The sequence below is a fragment of the Vigna unguiculata genome, chromosome 4 (assembly GCF_037176805.1).
Source record: "Vigna unguiculata cultivar grain cowpea cultivar isolate G323 ecotype 2 chromosome 4, ASM3717680v1, whole genome shotgun sequence".
Lineage (NCBI taxonomy): Eukaryota > Viridiplantae > Streptophyta > Magnoliopsida > Fabales > Fabaceae > Vigna > Vigna unguiculata.
In genome coordinates this window covers 45,508,338-45,534,847 of record NC_140795.1, presented here as the reverse complement: position 1 = coordinate 45,534,847, position 26,510 = coordinate 45,508,338, and the positions used below count along the sequence as shown (strand labels likewise).

Genomic DNA, 26,510 nt, shown 5'->3' with positions numbered 1-26,510 from the left:
AGCTATTACGAAAACCAGACCAAGAGCAGAAGCGAGGCTGCTCTGTTATTGGGAAGTGTAATGGTTAAGGAATTAAGAATGGAGAGAGAGAAGAGACGAGGGTATGACATGACCACGCATATTGATTCTCTCTTCTCTTTCATTGTTAGTTACAGAACAGAACCACATACGTATCATCCTACGGTCGTGTTGCACAGAGAGGTACTGTACACTACACATGCCTACACCAGGTGCCTCCTTTCGCAACGTGATTCCCACAACTTTCTGATGTGATTTCAACTTTTTTCTCTAACTTTAATTGAAATTGGATCATGTCCTGTCATGTCTTCTAATAACATCGTATATTCTTCTTGTAAACCTTTTATTTAAATTATTACGCACACTAACACTATATACTGTTTCTTATCACAGACACAACATATATAAAGCAGATCTTACTTTTATGCTTCAACACTTTTTTATTTTCGCTTTACTTTTCTATTTTTCATTCGTCGATTCTCTTATTTTCTCCTCTTCTATTTGCTTCTCTTTCTCTCTTGTGTGATCTTTTCATAGTTTTTGCTTTAGATAAATTCAAGGTAGTGGGTATATTTTGCCTTAATTTTTAGTTTTTTGCTTAACTCTATTAAATATATTTTGATTTGGGTGGCAAGCATACTAGTATTGAGTTTGAAGGTACTACACAAACAACAAATTATACTGTTTTACTTTTTGGAAGTTTGTATTTTGAATATTATATTACCAAAATATCAGAAAAATTGTGTTATATGTTGCATTGAGTAAATTTTAGTTTTTTTTATTTGATTTTCAATATAAATAGTATGTATTTTCTTCGATTTGAGATTCTTTTATATAAAAACAAGAGGAAGATTATATTTGTAATGTAATAGAGTACAGAGGATAGAACAATAATTATTTTTGTGAATGTGGTAAAGTTGGGAGGATAGGATATTGAATATATTGATAAGCATGGTGATAGGGTAGACAATGAGAGAGAGAATCACTTGCAACATAGAAGAAAAAATGACATTGCTTGCATTGGTCATGTGAGTTGCACATGTATGCTAAAATATGTTTGGTCCACAGTGTCTTGAGAGTAAGTTAGATATTCTCAAGTTTTTTTTTTTTAAGTTTCTGGAATAATTCCTTAAAGAACGTATGAATTAAGGTAAAGAAAGGTACTTGAATTTGATTAATTATGATTCATGAAGTATCTTTTGTTAATATTGTTAGTATTTTACTTTGAAGTGTTTGAATTGATTTGAGTTTGTAATTATGTTTTTATTGGCTTGGAACATATATAATACTTTTAGAAGTGTTGAGATTTTATCTTGTTATGTGATTTAATTGATGTATTTTAAGTTGTAATTGTTTTAGAATGTGACTTTTGGTTATATTAGTGGAATTAAATTTATTCTATATTTAGTATATAGATTGTGCATTAGTATTGATATTTTCCTTTTAAATGTTTAAAGAGAATTAGTTGCTTTTTTTAACTTGATGTTTGATTAGAAGAGTCCAATTGTGGTATAATGGGCATGTTAGGAAATTATGTGCTATATAAGTAAAATAATGACATTTCAAACATGTTGGAGTAGTTAGAGTAAACAAATATAGTTTTGAAAAATTGTTTTTGATGATCTTCTAGAGTACTATTAGTTAAGTGACTATTTAGATGCTCGAAAACTAAAAAATATCTATGCATGGTTTAAATTTTGGGCCAAAGAGATAATAATAATCATTTCTTTTCTTGTATAAGTTTAATAATATTTCATATACATTCAAATTGTTATATGAATTATGTATTAAATATTTGTCAATAATTACTGATAGTCTTAATTTCGTCAATAATTACTAATAATCTCAAATTTGTTGATAAATATCTATCGATAATTACCAATAAATTTTGGTTGTCGATAAAATTTATCCGTATATATTGTGATTTGGTCATTTTTTTTTCTTCCACCTATTCCTCCTCTTTTTTTCTTCCTCTTCTTCGTCCTCTTCTTCTTCCTCCTATCCTCTCCTCCTCCTTCCCCTTCACCTCCATTGTTGATGTCACCTTCGAATCCTCCTCCTTTTTCTCGTCACCAATGGTGATACGCCTCCTCCTCCCCTTTCTTGTCTTTCTTGTCTTCCTCTTCCTCTTTCTCATTCTTTTTTTTTCTTCTCGTCACATTCTATTAATATACAAAAAAAAAATCATCATACTTGATAATAAATTGTTGCTCATACTATCTGTAAAAATATTTGTCAACAATACAAATTTAAATTTATCAATAAATTTTATTGACAAAAATATTCATCAATAGTTTAAATTCTAAAATTTGTCTGTCCACAATCAATTTGGGTTTATCGACAGATTTCTTTTTATCAATAAAAATTCATTGATAAATATAAAAATCGTGTAGTGTTATTCTGTGTGTAAAAATGATAATTTTTTGGATTAATTTATTTTAGGTTTCATGTTATTTTTATCCTAAATTTTATTGAAATTATTCAATGCGGTCGTTCAATTTTTTTTTTGTTCTATAATATAGTTTTCATTTGTGGTGAAAGGATTTAATATGATTTTTTTTTTGTTAAATTGATAATGACACTGTTTAGCCAGTTACAACAAAATAGTATAAATGACATGCGATATTATAAATATTCAAGGCGGTTGTTACATGTCATTGCTACATTATCACATTGTAAATGATGCAACATGAAAGAAAGTACATTGATTTTTTTTAACGAAAAAAAGACTATAATAAAAAAATAAAATAAAATAATCACATAAAATAATTCTGATAAAAAACAGAAAAAAAAATATTAAATCTTTATTTTATTAGTCCATTATAACTCTCGTGGATATTCTCCCATACTTCCCAACAATATAAAATCAAACGTGCCAGTGGTATGTATGGGTTTAATTAGATTCCCTAAAAGCTTTTTAAATTTGTAATCATTTTTTTAAGTTATACCAATTAATCCCCTTTATAAATAATAGACAAAGTGATAAAAAAAAGTGTGATTTGTCTATAAAATTAAGCATATTACAAATGAAAGACACATTAAACGTAAGTTAAAGCTTGTTCGGGTTTCGGGTCTAGACGACCACAATTAGTTTGAATAATTTTAATAAAAGGTAAATAAATTCGTTCACGCATACGTTGAAAATATAGAAATTTTAAAAGTTAAAATTATCAATAAATCTAAATAGTTTATAATTTAGTACTTTTTTTTTTTGGGTTTTGAAGAATTGTTTTTACACTACCTCGAAAAATTACATAAAACTTGCTCCCACGCGTGAAATTATTGACCAGTTCAATTCCCTATCAATTATCAATCATAAATGTCCAACACTTGCAAATAGGTTTCTGTTGACTTTTCTTGATAACCTTCCATTTGAAATCGATGAAGGTAATTTGAAAGAAACTAGAAAGACTGAAAGAGACTTCAAACTTCATCTACCAATATTAATTGTATTGAATTCATTTGCATTCATTATTATTATTATGGTGGGAATAAGAGTTCAGTCTTCAACTAAGTAACAACAATATTCAAACTAAAAAAAAAATGCAGTAATAATCGTTTTAAAAACAATGTTTGGTTTTGAATAAAACCCAAGTTCAATAATTTGGTCATAAATGTTTCATGTCGTAAATATTTAGTTAGTGTTGAGAAATTTAAATTCTATGCTGTCCATATTTTAAAATATTAGGTTAAATATGTTTTTGTCCCTTAACTCGTAGTGAATTTTGAAATAAGTATATTTTGAAATTTTGGACTAATTTAGTCATTCATCCTTCGAAATACGTAGATTTAGTCCTTTTAATCAAATTTTGTTAAATTTATTTAATATTTCAAATACGTTTCACGATAGTATTTGATTTAACATTAAAACAAAAATGTGTCAAACAGTATAAACAACTCAAATATAATCCTAAAATGCATATGAAACATCAAATAAACCTAACAAAATTTGATTAAAATGACTAAATCCACGTATTTTGAAAGATAAATGACTAAATTGGTTCAAATATTCGAAATGGACTAATTTCAAAATTTACTGAAAGTTAAGGGACAAAAACATATTTAACCCTAAAATATATTATAAACATTTTTAATATATCAATATATTTCAAAGTTACATTAGAAATATCTAGTGGTAATTAATTTGGAGTGTTTAATGCACCATACTTTTGAATTTTGTAGTAGATGGTAGAGTAGGGTTTCCTTTCTAAATGAAATAATAAAAAAGTAAGTGATTTCACTAGTTAGTTAAGTTGAGGAGCCATTTTTGTATCCCTCATAATGAAAAATCACTGTGAAGTTTGTTTTGGTGCATGTGCATTGTCTTGTCTACCTCATAAATACAAGATTTTGTTGAGTTCATTCTCTAAGGAGCAGCATGCAAATTAGAAAATATTGTTCTTTTTTAGCTTGCGTCCAGTTAAATAATTTGTGAAATAAAGCATTTGGTGAAGTGGTTGCTAAAATGGAGTAAATAACAAATGCAAGAAATTAAATGGTTTTGTTAAGAAATCAACAACCAAAAATGAATGAGAATTATGAAGCAGGAAATTAATGGGTGAGAAAATATTTGGTGCACAACAGTGTTGAAGATTTGACTTATTATTAATTTGGGCAGGGCAATCATGTCAGAAAATGACCACCTGATTCCCCTCTCCCCTCAGGTGATTTAACTCTTTCTCTATCATAGCCAAACACATGACCAATAAATTTTTTAGTACTGTCTTTTTAATAACTTTTCTTATTCAAAATATTAGGTTAACCTACACTAATACCGAGTATACATTTATTTGGACAATAAAATCCTTGTACTGTAAAAAAGAAAATATTTTTGTAAAAAATTGATTAGTTTATGAAACATCCTATATTTTAAAATGTATTGTTGTTTTATTTAAAAATATCATATTAATTTTGTAAAATTATATAATTTTTCTTTTTGAAATAGATACAATTCAATCTTACAAAACTGACTTGTAAAATAAGGTTTCCACCATTTATATATTATAAATTTATCTTATTTTCAGTCAAATGTAAGAACTCTAATACATCTCTTCGTGTCGAGACATATACATATCAAGTGTGACATTAATATGTAGTTCAATAGTGATTTTGATAGAAGTGGTATGATAAACCCAACGAATACAAATCTTACTATGATAGATTTGAAATAGTTCTGATATTATCTTAAGAAATATAATTTAAGTCTAACTCAATCTTATAAGACTCGTTATAAGGTAAGGATTATATCCATCTTTGTATTATAAATTTATCTTATTTCAAGTCGGCTTGAGATTTTCAACATTTTTTCTTACTTTTTAGTTTGTCAAAGAATAAAAAGATATCATATTGATAAAAAAAAGTGAAAACTTTAAATTCAGGAAATTTCAAAAGTAATTACTATAATTTACTCAAAAAAAATATATGAAGAGCACAATTTGTATAAATCCTAAAAGTTTACGTAATAAATATGGATTTTATTCATCAATGTGGACAAATTTAAGATTTAACTATTTTTTGTTGAGCATTATGATTATGAAAATTTTCCAATAATACTAATCTTGAAAAGAAAATATATGAAAATAGTTGTTAATTAGTTATATACGTATATATATATATATATATATATATGATGTGTACGTTAACAATATAGTAAAGGGATTTGGGTGAAACACGCATGGAAAATCACATGATAGTTGCTTTCAAATTAATCCAAATCCAATGTAGAGACAAACATAATTGATGTCGTAAGAAGCTTTTACGTTTGAATGAAGAACAGTAGGAACAGAAAATGAAGACGATGAAGTTTTGAAGCGTGTGGCAGCATAATTATCACAAAGTGTGTGCATTTTGTCCGACAGGTGAAACTAGTATAAGAAAATTACCCAATGTTGTATATGTCAGGGTAAGTAAAATTATTACATTATATCTTTTGTTGGCATGGTGGTAATTAATCATGTTATGTTATTAAAGGGACCACAAGGCCTTGATTTCAAATGTTTCTATTCTCAATCTTTGATATGACTCTAGTTTCCCACACATCTCACATGGCTGGGTAATTAAATGTGCTGTCGTTTTCGAAAGTGAAGTCTTGTGTAAAAGTGGTCCCAATAATACATCCTGCATAATTATGGACCTTCAAATTAACAAACTCATTATTCAAATTCTCTCTTCTAGTTAGAAGTTTGATCGATAATTTGACTCTGATATTATATTAGAAGTGATATTATATTAGAAGTGTGTTTTAAATCTAATTTAATTCTATAAAACTGATTTGTACGGTGAAATTTACACTCACTTATATATTGTTAATTGATCTTATCTTTAGTCGATGTGAAACTTTCAACACTTTTTTACCTTCTAAATCAAATTACAGGATACAGATAAATACTTATAATATGCATTTTTTTTTCTGTTTCCAAATCTTATGAACAATTTCATATACTCAACGCTCAAATCAATGCATATGCTCTGTTTTCGAGTTTTTCAATGCATGCTCACATATGGGAGAAACATTTCAGAAGTGAAACGAAGTTTTAAAATGGTAACCGAGTTAACTAACTTGTGAAAATTTGAAACCATTGGAGAGGGCACGTGAGAGAGAACATGATAATAATGCAGTGATGTCTCAACTCAAAACGATGTTGTTTTGCATTTTGAAAGGAACATCTTATCCGTTACACTCATTTGCATTTTAGTTTTTAAATTATATTATTAATAAATGTGAACATTAAATAAATAATATCCTATATTATTTCATTTTTTTTTATCAATTTTGAATGTGCACATGAGGTCATCTTTAGAACAAGATTCAGTTTTTGCGCAAAACTTGGCAGATTCCCCCTTACATTATTCCTGACCCTCTTACACACTGCTCCATAATCTATGTTTTTGAATTAGAAGTGTTTTGAATTGTTAAGATGATAATAAGAATTGTTTGAATATTGAAAAATGTAATTGGAAAAGAGGGGAGCGTGTGTTGTTAGGGTAGGGTAGGGTGGTAATGGGGTAAGCCATGGGAAGGAAGAGAGGAGAGAGCATGTATATATGTGTCTGATGGTATTGTCTGGGTATTGTTTGAATTTTACAGCCTTAAAAGCAACCATTATTGAGTATGGGAAAGAAAAATGAAACTCTTGGCAGACCCTCCCATTCCCTATTCATGCAACACACATCACCATCTCCACCCTTCTCTTCAAAAATCCATTTTCACTACATCCAAACTTTCTTCCTACCCGGGATAAAATATATTTAATTAATGTTATTAATGTAACAAAAGTATATAACAAAAATAAATTTGTATTGTTTTTAAAACTAAAAGATAATTTATCAAAATCTAACAAAAAAGTAAGAGACTTAATTACTAAAAAATAAAATCTATGATAATCAAGTTACATTTAAAAAATGGTTATGGAAAAATATATAATACATAACTTTTCTTTTCGTATTCATAATATATATATATATATATATATATATATATTATGAATATATGAAAAAACATATAATACAAAAAACTCATAAGTTAAAAAAAATCTATATATCAAACTAATATTTTTCTATCAATATACAAAAGAGTTACTTTTTTTATTTTATTTTAAAAGAGAACGAATGAGAGATGAGAGTGATGAGAATAAATTTGTATCTAACTTTTTATTCTTTTTTAAAACAAAAAAAAATATGCAAGAAGAGTAATATATCTCAACAAAATAAGAAATTTAAAATAAGAAATAACAAAAACAATATCTCAACAAATTTTATTATTTTTTATTATATACTTTTTTTAATATTTATTAACATTAAATACTATATTTTATAAAAGAAATAAAAATCAAACTAACAAATTTAAAAAAATTAAAAAATTTTTGGGAAGTTGACCTCCCTACGAACCTTCTAAGCACTGTTCATAACTCTCAACTTAAATATAAATCAAGTTAATTAATATATTTCATAATTCAAAAGTTACTTCATGACATGTTCTTTATGATGATCTTGAAGAGATTTACCGAAAAGATTAATACCAAATTAAAATCAACATGTGAGCTTATGATTTATTTATTTGATTTGATTTGAGATTTAAATTCAAATTTGAATGTCCAACACTTTATTATAGTTTTGTATAAAATAGATTATTCGAAATATATAATATTAATCAGTCGTGGGATTTTGTAGAAATATAGTTAAACCATATTTTCTTTATTGCACACAGTACCTTCATTTGTCTGTCCCTACCTTAATTATTTTTAAGAAGTCACAATGATATTTGAAAAAATTTCTGTTTCTACCAGAAAATTATGAGAAAAAACATAATATACTTTTGTAAGGGAAATTATAAACATTAAAAAAAATAGGCACGAAGTATCATGTTCAATTTGAAAAAAGAAAACATCAAGTGGTTTTACTAAAATTTACCCCTATTATATATATATATATATATATATATATATATATATATATATATATACATTTTTCTTCTTGTAAATGAGTACATGATGGGAGTAATAAATGATGTAAATTTGTGCAAAGTACAAAGGTATTGCATTATTAAATGGTCAGATGTCATAATAACTTAGTGAACATATAAAATGTACAAGAATTAGTGGTAAAAACAAATTAATATTATCTGTGAGAAATATTTTATGGTAAAAAATAATATAAAAAAAAATGTTGACAATGTAGAATTTTTTTGTACCATCATTTAATTTATTTATTTTTGTAATAATTAGTTTAAATATTATATGAATCGATTAATTGATAGTTGGTACAAGTTGTAGGGAGCGATAGGGAGAGTTTTGAATTTTTGTTGTATTTTGGGGAGGCAAATGTTGAAAATTAGTTGTAAAATTCTACCTCAAAATTGGTAGAAGACAAGTATGAAGATATTGATGATTTCTTGTGTGCCATGGTCCAATTGAGTCACTATCCATTAACTTTTCCCAGTTACCTTCTTAATTCATCCCTTCTACCCAATAATTCAACACTTTGCATAATTTTTTGAATAAAAAGACAAATAAATTAGACAGTTTTGGTTAGGGATGATTATGGTATGTAGTTGGTGAATTTGGATTCTCTGTTTTTTTTTTTTTATTGTATCTTCATAATATACTGATTACCATTAATTTTGATGTTTTAAAATATATTAAAAGGATATTTAAATTACCAACACAGTGTATTTTTAATATTCAGCATAGAATAACACAAAAAAATTACTAGAGAATTTGAACTCGTAGTTGGTTAATAGAGAGGCACAGACACACACTACCCCCCAGCAATGAAACTTACCATTTCGTACCCATCAAATGATGTTTTTGTTGTCTTCAAGGTAAAAGGTTGCAGAAGTAAACGATGAAGTTTCTTGAGAAATAATGTCTTGAGTTCAGAAATGGTTGTTATGTATCTGAGTGAAATACCTTACCATATCAATGTGGAAACAAAGGGTTTTTGTCCCACGTGCTGTAATTTCCATTATCAATGTTAGGCCAACAATTATTCTCTCCTTCAACTGCGCTTTCTTCACCAAAATTATTATCCCTAAAGCAATTTTCAAGGGCCACATCATGAATGCCACAAAAATCTGAATGCGAATGCTTACAAATATAAACCAATAATTTTATTTAGCTTCAAGTTTTCAAAAGTGAGACTGAGAGGGAGAGAAAATTTATAAAGGAATTTATAAAAAAGAAAATAAACTTTGGTGAGGAATTAATTAAATGTGAAGTTGGGTTCTTGAGATCTTAAAAGCCGAAATAGAGAATGAAATTAACCTTCCATCATTGTTGTTGTTGCAAAACCTATTTCCAATGTGCTTATGATTTTAAGTTACTCTTTAAAACTTTAATGGTTTAGTATGCCATAGAAAATAGCACATTTTATTACAAAAAGCACACATTACATGTGGTATTTATAAAACTCTACAATGTTCCAAAGAACATGGGAACATGGTGGTAAATGTGATACCAAAACTTGTATCCAACCATTTTGATAATAATTGAAAATGGACAACACTTGATGTAATATGGGTTAATTGGTACATGGGTAATTTGTTAGGTATATCTCATGTTATATCCATATTTTTATAAGATAGAAACTAATGATGTGCTAACATTCTTCTACTTAATGCATTTATCCTATTATCAATCAGAATTATAAATTAAATATATGAATCATGACGATAGATTCTATTATGTATCATAATATATCAAGTCTTTCATTAAAGATTTCTTATTATATTGAATAAATCATAGGTTTATTTTAGGTCAAATTAAATCAAATTTATCAAAATAAACAAATATGTGCACAACAAAGGAAAAACACGTTAAATTGAATAAGAGTTTTGTCAAAGTAAAATTATTAATTGTCACACCATGGAACCAAGTCCCATTTGTGTTAAAATTCTTTGGTGGCATAAAGGATGAACAATCATCAACTCATTGTTAACGTGCTTAACAACCACTTTCTTTTCCTTGACACATTCTCTCATAGCGAGATAATTAATGTCAATATCCTTAACACGTCCTCTTATGACTAGATAGTCTCACTTTAGGCTACAATTCCTTGAGAGAATCAGTGTTTTTTTTTTCAATCATATCTTTGACAATATTTTTAAAAATATCACATATTAGCATATACTACGTTTTTTTTATAATCATAGTTTATTTGTATAATTAACTCATATATTTGCATTAATGCCATAGATATTGCATTATAGTTATCATAATATATCTTTAATGGCGTGACAATTGAATCCACAACTTATAAACCTAAATATAAAACTTCTCAACCATACACATATGAGATAGTCTCAAAACAAGAAACTCAGCCTCACTCAAAATTTACTTTTTGATACAACTCCACAAGCTAGCACCAAAATATATGCCTATTCAATTCTAGCAAACAAGATTCCATGTTAAAATTTCAGTAAATAGGTTTAATTAGTTGAATCTAATTAATCACATATGCTTATTTCCTCGATATAACTCATACTTTTTAGCAAAATTTAATGTCTATGAAAACAATTTATTTATTAAATTGAAAATTAAATAGTAAAACAATAATTTGAGTCTAACTCTTACTTTAATTAAAAATTAGTCAAAGTGGGTCAGAATCTGTGGGTCACAATATGTGGGTCAACTCGGCCCACCATGGGTTTGGGTCAGATTGGGTTAAAATTCATTTACAAATTTCAATACGAGTTAATTTTTGACTTGGTCCACCAAGAACCCAACTCAACTGGGTTGAACCCATTATGAGCCAGGTTGGCTCACCAACCCACCCGCAGATAAAGGGTCACACAATTTTTTTGTATTTAGGTTCAGTTGTGCTATTTTATTTAGCCAACATATTGAGTTGGCAAATGCAAACTTAATATTTTTTGTTTGTATTTGGGGTTGAACATTATTTTAGATTGTATTTATAAGTTTATTTAGATTTTAATCACTATTATAATTTAGTTTTTTGGGACGGAAGAAAAAAAAAATTTTAATTAAGTGAATCAATCCGTTTAACTCACCAACCAACCCATGGTGGACTAGACCGGAATCATTTTTTTTACTTGCTAATAAATGAGCCAGATTGGATTGACTTACTAAATGACCAACCTGTGGTAGAGTGAGCCGAACAAGATTAAATAACCCTTTTTGACAACTTTAATCATAAAAATAAATAATATATAAGAAAAGAATACATAAATACACCACTTTTAAGATTTTGAGTTAAAAATAATATAAGTTTATATTTAATTTAACTCTCATTTCTCCTTCACAAGCAGTTAAATAATATTAAAATAATAATAGTAGTGTATCACTGTTTGGCTATCAAAGAAACCAATTACTAAAAAAAAAACTAAAAATTTCTCAAGGAAGAGACGACAAATATTTAAAGTATAATTATAACAACCATAATATAAGTAAAATATGTATCATTTCTCTAGAATAAATTAATCTCGACATTCCAACTACCCATTGAAAGAACAAGAAAGTAAAAAAGAGGAAAGTAAAAAGTAACATTTTATTATTATTACTAAACATAATATTTAAGATTAAAAGAACTACTCAAATATAGGTCACTTCGTTTGTTCAAATAAAGAATGGTAGCTGCTTGAAAATAATGCATTAATATTATTGGATTGTAAGTGCTCTAAATACAAAATTTGTAATCAATATTTAGACGCATAAGAAAAATCATAAATTAAATTATAACATTCTTTTATAAAATTTGATTTTTTTTATCAAATGTTAGTTATTAGTATTCTATTAGTGGAAGAAATTGAACCCATAACCTCTCCACCCTTCCTTCCAAACTCATCAAATCCACCTTATTATATTTCTCAAATATATTAGCGAAAAAAAATTAAACCGAAACCCCAAGAGGTCAAAACCTATTACCATGCAACAACAAATTAAGAATTTCATAAAAAATTAACCTGCCAGATAAAAAAAAAAGAAAAGAAAAAACACACACATAAACGGATAAAAACGAAATAAATTAGAGGGTAGTAAAAAAAATCATAAAATTATGTTTGGTTTCGTCAAAATTAGCTTCTTATAAGCTTAATTTGATAAGCTTTATTGTTATTGACCGGTTAATATATAACGTTAAATTTAATAATATTCTATTGCGTTTAGTAACAATTGTTTTTTTTTATGATTTTCATCTTCGAGTAATTAATTAGTAAAAGTGTTTATTAAAATTTAAAAAAACTATAATGACTAAAGTCCAAAAAAAATATTAATTGTAAACAAATATTAATTCAATCCTTCTATTTTTTAAAAATAATAAGGATATGCAAGGCTGATATTTCATGATCAGATTAAAAAAATATTTCTAATTTTTAAATTCAAATTACTAATTAAAAAATGATAAAATGTTAAGGAAAGTAACTAAAATTTATACAGCAAAATAATATGTATTATAAGTGTTGTAGCTAACAAACAACAGATATAATGATCTCTAGTTAGAGCACTCAACACTTATAATGTTATGTATTTTTTTTATCCCCCTATTTATAATAAAATATTTTCTTAGGTTAATTTAGGTTTCCATACCGGATTTCTAACTTATTTTATCAATTATTATTTTAATATAATTATATTTTTTATGACTAAGATTTATTAATTGTTTTTCGGACAAAAAAAAATTGAACATAAGAAAAAAGACACACTGAAGATTTTAAATTTAATGCAGTTTTAATTCCTTACACTTGTTTATGTTTTATTAATGTTGTATTTTTTTAATAATTTAATGAGTCAAAAGGTTCGTTTTGATGATTACCATAAATACATCCATGTATTTAAAATCTCTTCTACGAAAAGTTAAACAAATATGTCTTATTACGATGAACAACAAAAATAATTGAAAATCCAAATAAATATAAGTCATAAAAAAAAGTTAAAAACTATATAAAAAAATTTCATATCTTAAAATTTTAAATCGAAGGTATATATACCAGTCTCCTTCAAAAAAACCTATCAAATATAGTCCAACTAATTTGTTACGGTATTTATATTTTATTATTCTGAGTTGTTTAAGAATAAATTGAAATTTTATTTATTACAAGTAGAAATCTTACCTATCCTAAATTTACGCATAAAAAGATAACAAGAACAGTAATTTGTAACAATTTATTTCCGTAACGCAGAACTGAAAGTTTAAAGTGTGGAAGCAATATTATTTTGGTGAATATTAGTTTTGAATATGTTTGTTGTTGCAGACAATAAGGTGATGGTGCATTGATGTGGGAGAAGACATTTGGCGAGTTGTTTGAATGAGAGTACTAGAAAAGAAAGGGACTAAACTTCATCTACTCCAACATCTGTTCCACTTTCAACACTGCTCTCTAAGGACACAGCTTGCACCTCTTCAGTTACTGTAATCATCTAATCAACCAAGAACACTCAACCAATTTTCAAATTCAACAAACATTCAGATTCCAAGAAAATCAAGAAATAAAAAAATTGAAGAAGAAGATCAAGATGGTTCAGATAAACTTCAATCCACCTTTACCTCAAGAAAAAAAAAATCATCCAATAAAAATATCAAATACTTGATTGCTCATTAGTCATATAATGGTTGAATTTCTCTCTTAGGATATATAGGAATCATATTTCAACATTCTTTTTACAATCAATTATTTAAAAGGGTTAAATATATTTTTTATCCTTCGAATTTTATTAAAAATTGGAATTAGTTTCTTTTGTAAATCTTAAACTAATTTAGTCTTTCATTTTTCGAAATATGTAGATTTAGTCCTTTGAACAATTTTTTTTTTTAAGTTTATTTGACGTTTTAAACGCGTTTCTCAATCAACATTGAAGTGAAAATGTGTCAAACGATGTGATTCTCTTCCCATTTTTTTTATTCTTATCTTGTTTGATTCAAGTGGTGAATTCTCACAATATTATCCTGTATTTGAGATGATGTACTTATCATCATCTTCTTTAACTCTATATTTCAAATTTCTCTTTAAATCTCATTTGAGACTAGTTTGAGCAAAAAATATATTTAGTTATTGTACCATAGTAGTCAGATTGACCGTTACCCTAAAAAGTCACCAACTTAAGGTAACTACACTATAATAGCCAGATTAGTCGTTATCCTAAAAGGTTGTTAACTTCAACAAACTGTCAGGCCTAATGGAGTTATACACATACCATAACCAGGTACATGTCGACGTACAAGTCAATAAACACGAATCAACCGAAGTGTATAACGGAAAGGTCAGTCAACTAGGCAGATTCACTAAAAATAAAGATAGCACCTACACCAACCAGTCGTAGCAAGAGAATGCCGCCTACTCCGACTTGGGGAAAAGACAATTAAAGCCACTATGAAATAGTGATGGGCCTGAAGTTTGGGCCCTACTAAATCCATACCAAGCCCAATAAATATTGGGCTACTATAAGCATAATCAAGGCCCATGGTTTGAACGAAGGTAAAAACCATATTAATCCTTTATAAATAAGAGTGGACCCTAATAATTAATGGTATGCATCTCATTGGTGCATAATCTAATATTTGACTTTGAGAGCTTTTACTGACTTGATTGTCAGAGCCTTTTTCTACAGGTAACCCTCTATGTTCTATCAAACATCGAGTGACGAAGGCATAATGAACAAAACTGAGGAGTATTCATCCGAGAAGTTTGAAAATTGTGGTAAGATAAAGTTTAGGTCCCATAATGATTTAACATTATCCATGCAGGAACATTCCAAATTTTACTTTCATCTCCTTGTAACTTGAGTTTGCTGAATCTTTTTTAATCTTACAAGGTTCACACCGGTACTCAAATTATTAGTACAAGAGAATATTATTCATGAGATAGTACGATGAATTTAATCATATTGTTCTTATCAGAAATTTGAAGAGGAGCGGATGAGAGATTTCTAATTATTGAATCTTTGTTGTAAAGTCAGTGACAAATATTCAACAAATATTTTTGGAGTGTTAAAATTTTTATATAAATATATAAAAATTTGTTGGATGACAAATATATTAAAATTAAATAAATAATTTAAATTATATATTAATTTAAATAAATATAAAAATAAAATTGGGAGGCCAAGACTCCCTTCTATCACCACGATTTCATGATCAAATTGTAAGAGTGAATGAATAATATGATAATAATATAACTTTATCTCAGTAAAAGATTATTAAATGAATTCTTCTCGTGATAGAATGATATATTAAACAAATTTACATCCATGAATATAAGAGTAATATCCTTTCAAATAATAACTCAAATATAGATGTTCTGATTCCGGCCCAATATGAATATAAGAGTAATATCTTTTCAAATAATAATTTAAATATAGATGTTTCGATTCCGACCCAAGTCCGTTCAGTAGTCATCTTTAGAACAACCATTGCGTTTCTGAGTTATTGTTCGTTTTGGAGATCTGTCACGGTTTTGTCCTTAAAAGGTGTCTCAAAGAGTAGAGGAAGAAATGAGTATTTAAACTACACTTGACATCGACTGTTAAGCGATACAAGACTTATTGGATATCAAGGGTTATTATAATTATAATAATAATTATTATAGTGTACCTTCTATTATTAAACTTCTGATATGATATTGAACCAATTTTAGATTTTAGGTCAGATAGTACATATTATATTATATTTGGTTTTAATTTTTGTGTTCTCAAACTCTATTTTAATTTAAAAATATAAATACTGAAATGAATATGATAAGCAATAAGATAAAAAAACACAAAAAATAATTACTTATTTATTCTTGATTATTACACGAGAGCTTTATCACTATAAAAAAAAAAACTTTTTTAGAAGAAATAAAACAAGCAGAACTTTTATGTTCAGAAAAATTATAGTTTCCACTATTAGTTCTTATAACAAGTATAGGAAATTTGGGTAAAATAAAACATTCCTTATAAATTGGATATTCTAAATACTGGTTAATGTAAAATGAAAGCTTATTTCAACTGTTATTCTTCAACCATTAAAAACCTTATAAGCTAATCTACAGAAATAGATGAAGAAGTTAACATTTTTCTCTTATTCAAACACACAATAACAAGACATCATTGGACAATTGTTCTCCAAAGACCAGAGGTGGAAGAAAAGAAGAAGCAAAAAAGATCGATGCTAAGTTCATCGATCTCTCTCTTCTTCAATTCACAACCTTGCAATTAAGTCTCACTTCCCCATTTTCAGAGACCCCCACATTCCCAAGCTTCAACATTGAAGCCACAAACTCTCTGAAGAACAAGCCCTGATCTTTGGCGAATGCTTCAACAATCCACCTAGTTCTTTGATCCCCAACGAGAGATTGATCTGATGAGAACAAACCCTTTCCGACCAGCAACTGTCTGTAGTAATCATTGTCAAACACCGATGATGTTGTGTCCAGGAAGTGTCCAGCACTGGGGTTTGTGTTTTGTTTAGGACACTTCCTTTTGAGGTCTAGTGCAAACTGAGTGTTCAAACTAGGGTCAATGTCATGCAACAAACTGAAGTTATGAACTCTGGCTTGGAAAGAAGAACAGTGTGAAAATCCAAGAGTGTGGCCACCAGAGAGAGTCACCATATCTTTCACCCCTAAACCTCTCTTTGCAAAACTCTGAATCAGTTGATTCACATTTAAGGTTGGAGCAGGCAAGTTCACTGTTTCTGATGCCTTCGACACCCTTCCATCTTTTCTTCCTTTTAGCACATTCCAAGATGGCCCTCCAGACTGGAAAATTTATGAACAATGATCATTAAACATATGAAAACTTATCGTCTTTCAGAATAATATTTGAATTATTTATATTATTTGACAGTTTTTTTTTTCAAATATTAGTTGAGAAAGAAGTTTTGAAGAGAGAGTAATTCTAATTTTTACTTAAAATTAAAAAATCAAAAACATATTTAACTCTTATTTAAAAATCAGTATCTAATTGATGGGTCTATTATTTTAGAGAGATTATATAAATGTTACATCAATTCAACTCACATAAAATATTAACATCATTTTTAACTCAAAATTTCAATGTATTGGATTTATGAGTTTTTTTGTATAATGTTTAATTTTTTCTTTTTTTTATTCGATATGCAACTAGATTCAAACATGATAGTATATTAGTGCCTTTTATCTGGGCCAATTACACTCCGCATTAATATGTCTTGAAATATTGATCTTGTAGCAAGAATTTAGCAATTATAAAATAGTTTGAAGGATTAATGGAGTTTTTTACCAGTGCTACCACATCTCTAGCTGCAATGGCGATTATATCAGCACAGGAAACAGTGTGTGGACAAGCTTTCTCAAGCTTGGTCTTGGCTTCATCAATAACATAGAATGAATGAACAGAGAGATTAGGTGGACCATCTTTCTCAGCCAGGTTTTTCGGAGTTGAGTCCAGCAATATTGATGCATCACAACCCTATCATTCACACCAATATTTTTTTCTCAGTTCAAGTGTTCAAAGAGGAAGAGTTTTAGAGAACAAAATTCTTACTGAAATATATAAATTTCAGAAAGAAAAAAAAAAGAAGAAGCTATTTTCAAAAACAAGTAATAATTAAAAATGTCAAAAAAGGTATTTTAGTCCAAATATAATAATGTGTTACACACAGAATAAATACTCCATTTTAACATACACCAGCCTTAATCAAGAATAGATATGAAATGAGGTTAGTTTTTTGGCTTAAATATGTTAAATATGTTTTTGCTTCCTCAAGTTTCAAGTGAATTTTGAAATTAGTCATTCTTCGAAATTTTATACCAATTTAGTCTTTCTTACCAAAGTTTGTTAAGTTTATTTGACATTTTAAATACATTTTATGATAATATTTGAGTTAACATTGAAACGAAAATGTGTCAAACAGTGTAAATAATTCAAATACTATCATAAAATATGTTTGAAATGAATAAATTTAATAAAATTTAGTTAAAATGACTAAATTCACGCATTTTTAAAGAGTAAGGACTAAATTAGTCAAAATTTTTAAAAATAGACTAATTCTAAATTTTACTGAAACTTGAGAGACTAAAATCATATTTAACCTTAATTTTTTCTTACCCTTATGAAACAATCATGGAAGAACATCCTCAAGATCCGAGCTGGGACTTTTGGGTCAAATTTGGAAGCTCTGAGAACAGTGTCTGAAATGATCTTCTCTGCTTGTGGACATGTTTTATCGTAGTAATGAGCATCAAGCTCTGCTTGAGACATTGATGATGATGATAATGTGAAGAAGAGAAAAATGGTTGCACAAAGAACAATGCATTCTGAATATGGCAAAAGTGCCATTTTTTTTGGAAGTGAAACAAGTAATTATGGAATGCAATAACTGGAAAAGTGATGAGGATTTGATGAAAACCTTGAGCACGTGTATGGTTTATATATATATGGAATAGAAAGTTGTTGACACTAATATTAAAATACAAGTTTAATGCATAATTATTTTGCTTAAAAGCCACTCAATGTTTGGAGATTAGTCTGGAAGTGCCAAATTTTGACTTCACTTTTGTTCTGCTTTAAGATCAAGTATATTCATCCACCTACACACGCACAAAACACAAATCTTAAGTATTCAACAACGTTATTGTTGTTAAGAATTAATTAAGAACTAATTAGCACAAATTTTGTGTTATTCTTGTTGCGTGTTCTCTACCAGAAGGAGTTCCTAATTTATGTGTAAAATCAAGTTATAAGTATCTAAATCAGTAACACCAATATAAATTATAGAGTTAAATATGTTTTTGTTCCCTCAAATTTCAATGAAATTTAGAATTAGTCCCTCATCGAAATTTTTGAACCAATTTAGCCATTCATCTTTAGAAATGCATGGATTTAGCCTTTTAATCAAATTTTATTAAGTTTATTTGAAGTTTCATAGACGTTTTATAATAATATTTGAGTTAGCATTTAAACGAAAATGAGTCAAACGGTGTAAACAATTCAAATATTATCATGAAATGTGCTTGAAACGTTAAATAAACTTAACCAGATTTGGTTAAAAGGACTAAATTCATATATTTGTAAAATTAAAGGACTAAATTGATCAAAAATTTTGAAGGGAACCGATTCTAATTTTCTCTTAAATTTAGCGAGTTACGTGAATTAAGAAGAAAAAAAAAAGTGACTGTGATTTTGTAGGGATGTACTACACAAAAGTACAATTGTTAGGTATATGTATGATATATTCTATGATACTTTTCTGTTGCATTATACCTATCAGGTTAGTTTAGGTAAGTAGTTGTGAAGTTGGTGATGATGAGAGGTTATGTTCTTCGACAATAATTATCATAATTGTTGTAGGAATGTTCCTTTTATCCAATCATAGGGTAATTTTCATGGTTTTCATTGCTGTTATGCTCTGAAACTATAAAATGATAATAAATAGTATTGGAAGTTTTAGTCAATGTTTTGTCCTGTGTGGGTAAAGTTTGATGTTATATGAAAATTAAGGTTAAAACATAAAATTATATAATTTGCTATATTATCGTAGGTTTCGTAGGAATGTTCCTTTTATCTAATCATAGGATAATTTTTACAGTTTTCATTATGCTCTAAAACTATAGAAGAGATAATAAATAGTATTGGAAGTTTTAGTCAATGTTTTGGGGTAAAGTTCTTATATGAAAATTAAGGTTAAAACATAAAATTATATAATTTGCTGAATTAAACATTCAAGTAGTCAATAATTTTAGATCTTAATAGGAGCATGAATAGTTTTAGTTTTTAATTTCATTAGAATCACTTTTGATGTTTTTTCTTTTGAGAATAAAGATTGGGATATGTGTTGTTAATGATAAAGTAAAATATAATTGTTGATGTTAATAAAGATTGAAGTGTGAGTATAAGTTTTTTTATTGAGTAAACGTGAAAAAAATTAAACATTAATAATTAAAGTTTATAAATTTGTTGTCTTAAAATTTTGAATTAAAATTGATATTAATATAAGAATTACATTCATATTTTATATATTTTATTGATGCAAATTGAACATTTATTAAAATAAACGGCTAATACATTAAAATTACATTTAGTTTTAGAATATTATTTTGCCAACTTTTTAAATTATTGATCAAAATTTGTTACTAGAAGACAATAAATATGTTAGGAAACTAGTTTTTTTTTTCTTTTTTTGTGAATCCTTCTTAAAGACAAAGAAATAAAATCATAAATTTGAGATACATGATGATAAAACTATAATAAAATAACCGGACTTTAAAACACAAATTAAAAAATGTATGTATTTTGCCTTTTCTTACTTCTAAGTTATGACAAATTACTGCTACTTTACTCCATTCATCATACAAAGTCACAAATGGTCCTGTTAATAAACTTCAACTCTTTGTAAAACTTAAAAAGCACAATTTTAATTTTGGTTAATAACACAATTAAAAATAATGTGTCCGTGTAATACATTTGAGAATTATCTGAGCCATGATCACTTTAGATTAACGAGTATTCTCAAATTCTAGTCTTTACTATACAATTGCATCAAATATTTAAAGAGGGACTCTGTTTCTTGAACTCGAACAATATTGTCTCTTACGAAACGTAAATATGATTTTATAAAAAAAAAATGTTTTTTTTCAATCAACAACTATTGCATATTTCTTTCACATTAATCATTCCTTGATTTAATAATAGTATATAGAATTTTATTGATTTTTTAATCAATCATACCTATAATTCTCCTTTATATAAAACTAATATATTTTGTTCCTCATTCATACTTCGAATTATTAAATGCATTATAGGTGCTGTAACAATCAGCAAATAAAATCTTAGTTCAATTAAAGAAAATATCATAACCATTAAGTCCGCATCTCATCTATAAAAAATTTTCGGATCAATAATTTTTTTATCTTTATATTATCTTTGAATAGTTATTCCTTTATTATTTATAATGTCTAAAACCTAAGGTTTTTTTTTTTTGTTATTAAATCAGATTAAATAAAAATTGGACCTGTCATCAATAGCCAATAATCTTCAAAGCATGTGTCTTCATTCAGTTTTGTCCATGAACCCAGAACAGTACGGTAAAAAGGGAAAATAAAATCCTTAACAGCAACATTATACTTTTTTTCACTCATAAGAACAAAGCTCTAACACATTTTCCTTTTAAACAATTAACAATTACATATAAACTAGTTCTTATTTTGGATGCACCTGACCACCACAAAAAAAAATGAAAACATCATCTTATAAACAATTTGATAAATAACCTATGAAAGATCAAATACAGTTGAAGCACAATAAAATAATACACTTTAACTCTAAATTTGAACATATAAACTAAGCAATCACCTTGTCCTTCTTTGCATAGTATCTCCTGTACATAGAATCAACACTGGTGAGATAGAATGTTCCTGGAGGCAAGTTGCTGCAGTCCTTGCTTGTCACAAAGTCCTTCCCCCCATAACGGTGCTCCATGATCTTCAATGTTTCCACAAACTTTTCAGGAGGAATCTGCAACACAACATTGTTTTATATGTATAAAACCAAAAGTCATATTTAGATATGTCTGTCTGGAACACCATTTAACACGTAAAAACGGTTAAAAACCCTGTAGCTTATGAGTGGTAAAAAACTGCATACCTCTAGTCTCTGCTTCAACTTGTCTGAAACATTCATCACGGTTACAATGTTTGACAAGTTAAATGGATGCTGACCCTCTTGAAGGCGAAGGGAAAACATTGTAGCTGTTAAACCACTTCCGTATGAAAACAAAACTACTCTTTTACCAACCTTCACATTGAAATACAACCCATATGAGCAAAGATGCAGTTCAGAACAGAGGGAAAATAAGCAAAGCATGTATTTATGTGCCGAAAAGCTTACCAATGAAGTGTTTTTATTATGAACAAGTGATGCAAATGCTGCATATAGAGATGCAGTGTACATGTTACCAACTTGCTTTGGGATTAGTGTGCTGGGTTGCACCTTTGCATCATATACATGTTTGGCAGCTTTCTGATTTGCCTATTGAATCACATTGATCACAAACCATTTAAGAGTTTCATTCCAGCAATCATAAAACAAGATTCAAAATTCCAAAAATTCAAACATGACAAGAGTGGCTACCTTTTCAAGATCACGACTTTGATAACTTTCGTCACCGGATAAGGAAGCATATGGTGCAAGGGTTTCCCTGGCAGCTTCATCAACAAAACTGGCACCAGACAACATATTTGAGAAAAACAAAATTGATACTTTTATGTTTCATATACCGCAGTTTTCCAGGAATTGTTAGTGCTTAATCCGAAAACAATTTACAGAATATAAGGTAGCAGAAACAAAAACCTGAGATTTCTCATGAAGTCATTAAAGTATAGCCGGCCAAAACTTTTCTGCACAAGCTGCAATACATCAAGAAAGCAATTATGTAGAGTCATTGTAGGTCGTGTTATGACATACTTCTCTGCCTTTTCGTTTTCATTCCAAATATGGTGAAATAATTCCTGCATGACAATTACCTTGTTATATGGAGAATGAAACACAAAATAATCAGAATCTGATATTGAAAAAGGCCTCCCCTCCAATTTTTCAAATCTGTATATGGAAGAACATTTAATGAGAATTTGAAACCAAAAAGAAACATTCAAAATCACCATTTTGTTCGATCTATGCTTACTTCTCACAGAAAATCCGATAACAGGAATCAAGTGCCATGAGATAACAGGTCTGTGAGAGTTTTCCATCAACAACCTATAGCAAGAAAACAACCAATTAAAAATAAAGACATTTTTTTCTTAATGAGTGCTGAACATTTAGATGATTAACAGAAGGCACCAACAGGCACTAAAGCATAATAGCGAGAATTTGGAAATACTTTCACCGTGAAGAAGATTTCTTATTGAAAGAACAAAAGAATTCCAATCATAAACTAAGACAGCACTTCATAATACAGCTATGATGCAAATAAAATTAAAGTGAGGAGGTGAGAAATGATTACTGGATATTCACTAGCAAGATTTGGCTTGTAAAAATCATATGCATGAGACATGTGACTGCCTCTGAGTTTGCTTTCAAAAGCAATAGGAGCATCTGGCCCTACAAGCATGGCTATTGCAGCTGCTCCTCCAGTGGGACGAGCAGGTCCCTCTGCATATACCTGAAACCAGAAAACCATGGATAATAAATTGTTTGATACTGCATATAATCTGCAACTGATTTCAACATTTGAAGGGAAAGAACACAACTATAACAGTAATCAAGAACAACAAGAGATGAAACTTAGACATTCAAAATAACTCGCATTGCAGGCTTTCTTGTAAAAGAAATATCTCGGTAAACTATGGATGAAATTCAACTATAAACTTGAACAATATATAGCTTCTCCAGTTCATACTTTGTTGGGTCTTATAAATGGTTAAGTATCATTAACAATGCAAGAGAAAGTTATGAGATTTGGACTCTCTGCTGAGTTTTTTATACAGTTCTTTGCTACGTCTTTAAAATACACTGATTTTGATGTTTTAAAATATAACAGTTGTAATTTCCTTAAGCATGAAGTAGTAAATCGCAGCAAAAGAAAGATTAATTTTTGGCAGGAGTTCATACCGCACTGTCTGTACATACAACAAGTCCATAACGTCCATCCCATGAACTACTCTCCACCCAATTCACACAGTTGAACAATGCCGCTGTTCCTCCATAGCATGCATTTGTTGAATCAACACCTTCGATGTCAGTATTACCACTCGCCTGATTGTTGCATGAATAAATATAAGATGCAGATACCATACAATATAAAGCTGTAAAACCTAATAGCCTTAGAAGGTTAGAGACAACACTTAATAGCCACCACCAATGCAGAGAATGATTTACCTCAAAAACTTGCATCAGAAAGGTCTTAATGGATTTGCTTTTATCAATGACAGTTTCACTTCCAACCTCCAAGCGTCCAATTTGCTTTGGATCAACATTAAATTTTTCAAGAAGTGAAGCAACTACTGTCAAGCTGCAAATTCAAAGTTTAAACGCAAAATATTGTAATAATAAGTACAGGAAAGATGTGTATTACAGTATTATACAAGTCCAGAACATAGATCAAGAACAAAAGCATGGATTAAGTAACCCCGAAAAAGAACCACAACATACTTCTCCGAAAAACCTACTTGTAAACAGTATCACAAAAACAGAGAAACTACTTTTTCCATTGGAGGAATCCTAGTAGTAAGGCACTCTTTATAACACTTACTTCAAAATGCTCTTTAAACCCCAGAGATTAACCTATATTTTAAAATTGAACAAATCTAGCCCTTCTGTTGATTTGACTCTACCTAAAGCCCCAAAGTTCAAATTATCAACACCAAATTTTCAAAAAAGTAATTCAATCACATTGTTTAAAACCTTCTTTTGCTCAAATCTCACCAACTAAATTATCAATTTTCACCACAAAATTTATAAGAAAAAAAAAAGAAACTCAAATTTCCCCCCTTTTAAATCCTAATCTCACACCCTTTAGTACTACAACTCTTTACAGCTAAACTTTCAAAACTACTTCAAATCCCAAGTTCTTTGTAACCTCTCAAACACTTGGATAAAAAATGAAAATAAGAATTTTAGAGTTTTAAGTAGTAGAACAAAATCAAAAACAGGGCACACTTCTCCATAAGCATTTCTACGAGAGAGTTAAAAAATATGAACTTCTCCATAAACTAAAAGTGAGTTATACACAAGTTAAAAATATGAAGTTAAATAAGTTACGACAGGGCTTCTACAAATTAGTTGAAGCACAAGTTAACTTATGAAGAAACTTAATTTATTTGTTTCTTCATTTTTTTCTTCTTAGAAGTACCTATAGAAATGTTTTTCTACACATCCAAAACTAAAGGTACCAAAAGTGAAGTCGCAGCAATAATCAAACTATTAACTAAAGAAACAATTAGAAGTAGGAAATGCTTATTGTTTATGCAAAATTGTAACCAACCTCATTGAGATAACATCTTCAACCTCAGAGCAGAAAGCCATGCAATCCTGTCCAAGCCCAATAGTGTATTTCCCTTTGCTCACCCCATCATGACCCTCCAAAGCTTCCTGCACAAGCCACAAAACAAAAACACACAACACAACCAAACAAACAATAAAAATCGCAGCTTTACAAGACAAAACACAAAACCAAGTTCAAAAATCACATCTTTATGACAAAAAACAGAATTAGAGACCTGGGAGACGCAGGTTGGAGGGAAGTATATGTCCATGGCAAGGATTCCCACATTGGTAGGGCGTGAAGAGGCCATGGAAGTGTATTTTCCCTCTCTTTGTTTTGGGGCCTGTTTGGATGCAAAGAGAGGGGAAGAAGTGTGTGGTGGCGGGGTGTGTTTGTTTGTTTTTTATATATAAAAGAAATTGAAAGCTGTGGAATTTGGAATTTCTGAAGTGTAAGTGTGTGAGATAGAGTGTTAGGTTTAGGAAGAATTGCTGTGTGCCTTCCCAACTAACCACCTTTTTTGGCGGAAATTTTAATGGCTGTTTGTTTGAATGGAAAGTGTCATCAATTCTGCAAAAGCAATAATGGATTGTCTGGTTTTGTAGGTGGAAAAAAAAGACATCAAGGTAGTTCATGATGTTCTTTATGTTTTTTGTATTAATGAACTATATCTGTTTATGATTGATAAGTTATTCTACTACAGCAGTTTCAATTTCAAACTTGAGTTTTAGATTGTGTTATTCTAGTTTTCCTATTATTATACGATTGAATTTTACGATAAATAAATTATATTAAAAAAGAGTCATAATGAATAAGTATTTTTTTAAAGCTTATAAATTACGTTTTTAATAAATAATTTTATTTTTATCTATTTGTAACTTTAAAGATATTGAAATTAATGATGTTAAAAATGATAAATTAAAAAGAGATTGAGAAAAAAAGAGAGAGAATATATTCGTTTTCTTTTCATTGTCAAAAAGAGTATCACCCCATCTATCGTTGAAAATTATATTTTGAAAGTCATCGAAAATAATATTTCAAAGGTTTGACGCATAGTAAATAGATAAATATATCTATCCAAATAGAGCTTTCTTCGTTAGTAG

General features: G+C 28.5%; 2 protein-coding genes across 3 annotated transcripts; both read right to left on the bottom strand.

Annotated features, from left to right (window-relative positions):
• Positions 1-16,433: 16,433 nt before the first annotated feature.
• LOC114181500 (peroxidase 66) lies at positions 16,434-18,830 on the bottom strand. Its single transcript, XM_028067973.2, has 3 exons — positions 18,537-18,830; positions 17,709-17,897; positions 16,434-17,206 (listed from the first exon to the last, which is right to left on the bottom strand). The coding sequence occupies exons 1-3, from the start codon at positions 18,765-18,767 to the stop codon at positions 16,643-16,645; spliced, it is 984 nt and encodes a 327-aa protein (XP_027923774.1). The 5' UTR covers positions 18,768-18,830; the 3' UTR covers positions 16,434-16,642.
• Positions 18,831-21,533: 2,703 nt separating this feature from the next.
• On the bottom strand, positions 21,534-25,968 carry LOC114181088 (hydroxymethylglutaryl-CoA synthase-like). Of its 2 annotated transcripts, XM_028067428.2 has the most exons (13): positions 25,643-25,968; positions 25,408-25,514; positions 24,303-24,435; positions 24,036-24,179; positions 23,428-23,586; positions 23,107-23,180; positions 22,949-23,024; positions 22,776-22,831; positions 22,557-22,644; positions 22,314-22,454; positions 22,071-22,220; positions 21,780-21,941; positions 21,534-21,641 (listed from the first exon to the last, which is right to left on the bottom strand). In XM_028067428.2, exons 1-13 carry the CDS (start codon positions 25,715-25,717, stop codon positions 21,627-21,629), a joined length of 1,380 nt encoding a protein of 459 aa, XP_027923229.1. In that variant the 5' UTR covers positions 25,718-25,968; the 3' UTR covers positions 21,534-21,626. The 2 variants fall into 2 exon arrangements, with proteins under 2 accessions (XP_027923229.1, XP_085527964.1); XM_085671838.1 differs by having other exon boundaries at positions 21,534-21,941; positions 25,643-25,967.
• Between the last annotated feature and the right edge of the window lie 542 nt (positions 25,969-26,510).

What these genes read in the sequence shown, in the direction of transcription:
- LOC114181500 (XM_028067973.2), bottom strand. Translation starts at nt 18,767, where the DNA reads ATGGCACTTTTGCCATATTCAGAATGCATTGTTCTTTGTGCAACCATT. An exon ending in TCCATGATTGTTTCATAAGG is followed by an intron (nt 17,898 to 18,536) that starts GTAAGAAAAAAT and finishes TGTGAATGATAG; the next exon opens with GGTTGTGATGCATCAATATT. An exon ending in CTAGAGATGTGGTAGCACTG is followed by an intron (nt 17,207 to 17,708) that starts GTAAAAAACTCC and finishes TAAATTTTCCAG; the next exon opens with TCTGGAGGGCCATCTTGGAA.
- LOC114181088 (XM_028067428.2), bottom strand. Translation starts at nt 25,717, where the DNA reads ATGGCCTCTTCACGCCCTACCAATGTGGGAATCCTTGCCATGGACATA. An exon ending in TATCGGATTTTCTGTGAGAA is followed by an intron (nt 23,025 to 23,106) that starts GTAAGCATAGAT and finishes TTCCATATACAG; the next exon opens with ATTTGAAAAATTGGAGGGGA. An exon ending in ATAATAAAAACACTTCATTG is followed by an intron (nt 22,221 to 22,313) that starts GTAAGCTTTTCG and finishes TTCAATGTGAAG; the next exon opens with GTTGGTAAAAGAGTAGTTTT.